General features: G+C 41.5%; 1 protein-coding gene across 1 annotated transcript in view; it reads left to right on the top strand.

Annotated features, from left to right (window-relative positions):
* Positions 1–5,965, top strand: part of LOC109872386 (bone morphogenetic protein/retinoic acid inducible neural-specific 2) — a 121,255-nt gene extending 115,290 nt beyond the window's left edge. The window contains exon 8 of the mRNA XM_020463594.2: positions 3,017–5,965. Within this exon, the coding sequence (XP_020319183.1) occupies positions 3,017–4,136 (1,120 nt within the window). The 3' untranslated portion in view covers positions 4,137–5,965. The remainder of the gene's footprint in view (positions 1–3,016) is intronic.
* The last annotated feature ends 1,073 nt before the right edge of the window (positions 5,966–7,038 follow it).

A 7,038-nucleotide genomic window follows, 5' to 3' on the forward strand; every position in this document is an offset into this window, starting at 1 on the left:
CTGAGTGGGTTGATTCACTGTTGTGGTCATCCTGTCTGGGTTGGCGCCCCCCCCCCCTTGGGTTGTGCCGTGGCGGAGATCTTTGTGGGCTATACTCAGCCTTGTCTCAGGATGGTAAGTTGGTGGTTGAAGATATCCCTCTAGTGGTGTGGGGGCTGTGCTTTGGCAAAGTGGGTGGGGTTATATCCTTCCTGTTTGGCCCTGTCCGGGGGTGTCCTCGGATGGGGCCACAGTGTCTCCTGACCCCTCCTGTCTCAGCCTCCAGTATTTATGCTGCAGTAGTTTATGTGTCGGGGGGCTGGGGTCAGTTTGTTATATCTGGAGTACTTCTCCTGTCCTATTCGGTGTCCTGTGTGAATCTAAGTGTGCGTTCTCTAATTCTCTCCTTCTCTCTTTCTTTCTCTCTCTCGGAGGACCTGAGCCCTAGGACCATGCCCCAGGACTACCTGACATGATGACTCCTTGCTGTCCCCAGTCCACCTGGCCATGCTGCTGTTCCAGTTTCAACTGACCTGAGCCCTAGGACCATGCCCCAGGACTACCTGACATGATGACTCCTTGCTGTCCCCAGTCTACCTGGCCATGCTGCTGCTCCAGTTTCAACTTCCACCTGACTGTGCTGCTGCTCTAGTTTCAACTGTTCTGCCTTATTATTATTCGACCATGCTGGTCATTTATGAACATTGAACATCTTGACCATGTTCTGTTATAATCTCCACCCGGCACAGCCAGAAGAGGACTGGCCACCCCACATAGCCTGGTTCCTCTCTAGGTTTCTTCCTAGGTATTGGCCTTTCTAGGGAGTTTTTCCTAGCCACTGTGCTTCTCCACCTGCATTGCTTGCTGTTTGGGGTTTTAGGCTGGGTTTCTGTACAGCACTTTGAGATATCAGCTGATGTACGAAGGGCTATATAAATAAATTTGATTTGATTTGTGTGGAAGCCAGGAGATGCTAAATGTGTTTATGTTTATTAGCGGTCAATTACCGTGAGACCGACAGTTATTTGCTTGACAATCACCGGCTGACGAAATCTTGTGACTGCCACAGCCCTAGTACCTTCTCTCCATATTTAGTGTTGGCTGCATCATGTTATCGGTATGCTTGTAATCAATAAGGGCTGGGGAGTTTTTAAGGATAAAAAAATAAACAGAATGGAGCTTAGCACAGGCAAAATCCTAGTGGAAAACCTTGTTCAGTGTGTTTTCCACCTGACACTGGGAGTTGAATTCACCTTTCAGCAAAACAATAACCTAAAACACAAGTCCAAATCTACATTGGAGTTGCTTACCAAAAAGACAGTGAATGTTCCTGAGTGGCCAAGTTACAGTTTTTACTTAAATATGCTTGAAAATGTATGGCAAGACCTGAAAATGGTTGTCTAGCAATGATCAACAACCAATTTGACAGAGCTTGAAGAATTTTGAAAACAATAATGGGCAAATGTTGCACAATCCAAGTGTGGAAAGCTCTTAGAGACTTACCCAGAAAGACTCCGCTATAATTGCTGTCAAAGGGGATTCTAAAAGGAATTGATTCAGGGGGTTGAATACTTATCAAGATATTTTAGTGTTTTATTTTTCAAAAATGTTTTACATATTTTAGAAATGTTCTTCCACTTTGACATTATAGAGTATTTTATATATTATAGGAATATTATAGATTGTTGTCCAAATAAATTATATTAAATCCATCTTAATCCCACTTTGTAACAAAGCAAAATGTGGAAAAAGTAGAAAGGTGTGAATACTTTATGAAGGCACTGACTTGGCTGAGTTGTCTGTCATTTAGATGCAATTTGTTATCTGATGCTGTGAGAAAACCAGGGCAAGAGTCTGAAATGAAAGAGAGGGCGAGAGAGAGCTGTTTAGTATCTCTGCCCCGATTGAAGTGGTCTGTATGATGTGAGGTCTACGATGGCATGTCTGTAATCAAGTGCTCTTAGAGACAACAGGTTGGTGTTATTAACGTATTGCCCACTGAACACTTCAATTTCTTTGACAGGCGCTACCTCTGGCTGTCATTCACTTCCTTAACTCTGTTCAAACAAATAAAAACAATCTATTCAGCTCAGCTGAGCCAGAAGATGTATTCTACATTATCATGTGCTATATAATCCCTCAATTTTGATATGCATGCCTGCGGAAAGGAAAAGTTTCATTTTTTAGATTTATGTTGTGCAAGTCCCAATACAAAACCTGTTGAGTAAAACTACTATTTGCAGAACCAACTACTCAATAGTGCTTAGTAGAAAGTTACAGCAAAGTACAACATTTTTTATTTATGTACAATATTTGTGATATTTTCCCTCTAAATGAGGTTGCACCTAAAATCCTACCAAAGCTTGTATATAAATAATGAACACAGATTTAATAGCAAATTCACTCTATAGTGAGCATTATGTATAATAAATCGACAAATAGATACAATCCTAAGAATGATTTAGCAATAACATATTGGTATTTAAAAGAACAAGTATGTTCTGCAGGTTCTGGAATACATGTTCTGCATAATTCAATAGGGCTGAGTAATAGTGTGAAATGGACTCTGGAAGACATTAGACTCCAGAGTAAACTGAACAGTTGAGAGAAGGATCTTGTGTGTAGGGCCCTTGCTATTCTTCTGAATCCCAAAGATGGGCGATAAGCCTTTTAAAGGCCACATCAATCATTATTTGACACTTACTAAATGGGATGACGTTAAGTGAATGTTAAGGGCTATATTCCGCGATTGAAATGTAAAGGTTATTTCCGATTGAGCCGACATATGCAGCGTTTACCCTGAATGCAGTCTTTGCTAAAGAAGGAATATTGCCTTTAAATTTCAGCTTTAGCTGTAAAGCTGAATTTCTGCGATGCGCATTGAATAGAGCCCAAGACATTGTCATCACTTGTGTCCTGTATGCACTACTCTATCCTTTCTATAGGGTACAATAGTGTTAGTCAAAGGTAAAATATTTTAAGTAAAGATGATCTCAAAGTGAAATTGTTTTTGAAAATAATGCTCTTTCCTCTTTAGGACACCAGGATTTTGGCTGAGCAAGGCCCAGTCACTCCTGTACTGCAACGAGCATGGAATCTTGGGCACGTTTTCAGAGGAGATGCAGAGCTGCACCTGCACTGCAGAGCACAGTAGCGCCTGCCAGGGGACAGTGCCCTGTGAGGTCGGAGAGGGGTCAACCTGCCTCTCATGTGCCCCGGACAACATCACCCGCTGTGGCTCCTGCCACCCTGGCAACATCCTGCATCTGGGCTCGTGTCGGCCCAACATAGCAAACTCTCTGGACCACTACCTGAACATTGACTTTGACATGCCGGACACAGAGGTCAAGTATCTGCTCCAACAGCTGGACAGTCGCATGGAGGTCCATGCCATCTACATCAGCAATGATGTGCGTCTGGGCAGCTGGTTCAACCCGGCCTGGAGGAAACGCATGCTACTCACTCTAAAGAGCAACAAAAACAAATCCAACCTCATTCATATGCTAATGGGAATCTCATTCCAGATCTGCTCCACTAAAAACAGTACCCTGGAGCCTGTGCCTGCTATCTATGTCAACCCATTTGGGGGCAGCCATTCGGAGAGTTGGTTCATGCCTGTCAACCAGCAGGACTTCCCAGACTGGGAGAGAACTAAATTGGATGCCTCTCTGCAGTGCTACAACTGGACGCTGATGCTGGGCAACAAGTGGAAGTCCTTCTTCGAGACGGTGCACATTTACCTGCGCAGCCGCATCCTGACCGACGACCCCACTGTCAACGAGACCCTTTTCTACGAGCCCCTGGACCTGGATGACCACACGTCCAACCTGGGCTACATGAAGATCAACAGTCTCAAGGTGTTCGGCTACAGCATGCACTTTGACCCAGAGGGCATCAAAGACCTGATTATGCAGCTGGACTACCCGTACACGCAAGGAACCCAGGACGCAGCCTTTCATATGCTGCTGGAGATGAGAGACCGCATCAACCGGCTCTCCCCGCCCGGAGTGCAGCCATTGGACATCTTTTCATGTCTGCTCCGACACAGGCTCAAGCTCTCCACCAGCGAGGTGGTGCGCATCCGAGACTCCCTCCAGATTTTCAACTCCAAGCTGCCCAATTCCTCTGAGGCAGAACTGGGCCAGTTATGCAGCTAGCTCAGTCTAAATTAGGGTCCAGAGAGTGCTGAGCTGCTGGTTACTCTTCAGTCATCCGCCAATTTATCCATCTGGTTTGGAAAACATGTACATACATTTCTGAGATGTCTAGAACATTCCTATACACTTGCTGAAAGACTGTGGCGTGTGTTGAATCTGTTGAATGTGGAGTGATGTCATGACAACAGATAGAGTTTTTAATATAGAAAGCAAGGAGCTCAGATGAGTTTTCAAAAGGATCACTATGGCTGTTCATCTGTTGGCATGAAGTTGAGGAAACGGAACAGGATTTCCCTTTCTAACTTTTTTTATTTGGTTACAGAACCATTTAATTTAAAAGGGAAAATATGATGTGCTGAATGAGTTGTTGATTATGCTTAACGGTTTAGTTTGATAATCCTTCACATTTGTTTATCCTTGCCTTTCCATTTTATCTTTCGTTCAAAACCATACAAGATATGTATTTGTGCTTAACATTTGGTTGAGAAGCCCCTGACTGAATCGTTCTATTCAGCAACATTACTTTACCAAAAGAAGGTGAACATTGTGGCAAACCGAGTGGCATAAATGTCTTAAATGTTGAGTTGAGTTTTTCAGCGGACTTCAAAATGAATTCTTCTGACAAGGTGACAAAAGGTCTGTGGATACAGCTCTGTAAATATTGCTCCATCTATGTGGAAAGTGCACATACTTTTTTATTTGATAACCAAGTGCAAACACCCCAAAAATATTTGTAACAAAAAATAAATCATGCCTTATAATGGAGAGTCAATATTCAGATAAAAAGCACATTTAGTTCAGTTTAATTTCCAAGCTAGATGTTTTGAATATATTTTGCAGACATAACACCTTTTTTGGAATAGGCTAACTGTATTTGCATTCTAATGAGTACACTGTATTGTGGATCTTACCTGTAAATGCCAGTCACAATTCCAGTTAAACATATTGCGGAATTGTATTATTTTTTAAACTAGTTCTTTAACTCAAATGTTTATTAATGGTATTCGCGGTAGGCCTAGATTGGAACTCAAATTAACATGAGCTGATGAACTGGAGACCATGCATTTCTCTTAGTACAGTATATTCCAACTGGATATGTTTCAAATCTTTTACACGGATTGTGATGGTTCAACTATTGACCATACTGCTGTATCTATGTCATATGTTAAAGTACTATTTGACCTTTCATTATTTACAAAACCTACATCTTGAGTGAAAAATTGCTGTCATAAATCTACTGCTGGAATAGCTGTGTTTCTAGGATTTATCAATTGTAACATTGGACAATAGGAACATTTGGTCTCGACAAAGAACACATATTTAAATGTCCCTCTTCGCTGTACGAATCCTCTTTGTTACCATGAAATGGAATTACCCTGGGTGCTTCCTGATAAGATGAATGTTCTCTAATATATGAAGTGCAGCATTTGCAAGTTAAAACTCATTTCCAAGGTTGTCACAGTGCACGGGAACCAAACACACATTGTCACATTGCATCAAACTCACTGTGCTTCTGAACAACATGGGAAAAACATCAAACTATTTTAATAAAATGGGAGTCACAAACACAGAGTTTGTAAATAAAAGTTATTTATCTTGATGTCATCTAGAAATCATCACTTGCCCTTCAGCTAATCGTCAGGACAGTGAAGGACACCTAATCAATCAAGGAGGGTCTATTATGCTGTGTAAACATTTCAAACATTCCCACAAGAAAATGAGGGAAATGGGGTTGGCAATTTTTCTCCAATGATTTATTATGTTTTGAGAGTCCAATAATTTAATTGATGTTGTGGTATTGGTCAAATAAAATGTGGTCCTTGTACTTATTTTTTTGCCTGTACCTGTGTAGGTCATGTAGTACACTCATCAATTACAAGTTTGATTATAGGTTCAGAGAAATGTTAGAAATGCAAAGTGTCTGGAGAATATATTATTATTAGCACACAGAGAAAGAGAGAGGGGGAGAGAGAGAGAGCAACTATAAACATTATCAACAACAAATACAAGGTACTATTACAATGTCATTACTATGGACATTATCATATAATAGAAACATTCAAACATTCCACTCCAAATCTACATCCACTTGCATATCAGTCTAAAATCTAAGCATGCAAATGAATGCATTAACTCTCCTTGACTTGATTGGCTAGCCTCTCGTTACATGATAGACAGTACACTGAGTACAGCAGATGATTTCATAGAGCATTTATTTACCATGTATTCCTTTCTGTTTGTTTGTTGCCTTTGACTGCCTCTGACTGCCTCAGTCCATAGGACAGTAACTGACGGTTAGCATGGCTGCCAGCACACAGCACTTATCATACCACCCAGATGTTCTTCTTTCAAACTCTGTATTCTTTTATGTCAATCAGTGGTGTAATTTCTTCCAATTCTGCCACATTGGACTTCTTTTAACATTTGAGGCACTTCATTGTTAACGGCGGCCGTCCTTGAGCTTTTCATGGCCACCATGTTCAAGGCTGGACAGCTCTTTTCATGTGTGCTCGATCCATTTTCCATTGGTGAGAGGACGCCTGACATGTAAATATCCCTGTGGAAGTAAAAGGTCTTCTACAATGCCAACACTGTCACTTAGCAGTGGCCTGTTTGTCTGGTGTGCAAGTCTTGGGACTGGTGCCAACGTCCTTAGGCCTCAGACAGGCATGACCTCACAATTATGGTTTATAACTTATTTGATATGTGGGGGACATCTTTCTTTCCACAGGGAGCCCGACCTTAGCTTTTCAATGGGTAATGATATGAGAGAATGGCACCACTATAAGAGGTTATCATTACAGTTTGATTTGAATGTCATCTTTAGCTGCCTTTATTTAATGACATTTTCTATGTCATCAGTATTGCTACCATCAGAATCAAACTATATATAAAGGTGGTA

This window comes from Oncorhynchus kisutch, linkage group LG27 (assembly GCF_002021735.2).
Source record: "Oncorhynchus kisutch isolate 150728-3 linkage group LG27, Okis_V2, whole genome shotgun sequence".
Taxonomy (NCBI): Eukaryota; Metazoa; Chordata; class Actinopteri; order Salmoniformes; family Salmonidae; genus Oncorhynchus; species Oncorhynchus kisutch.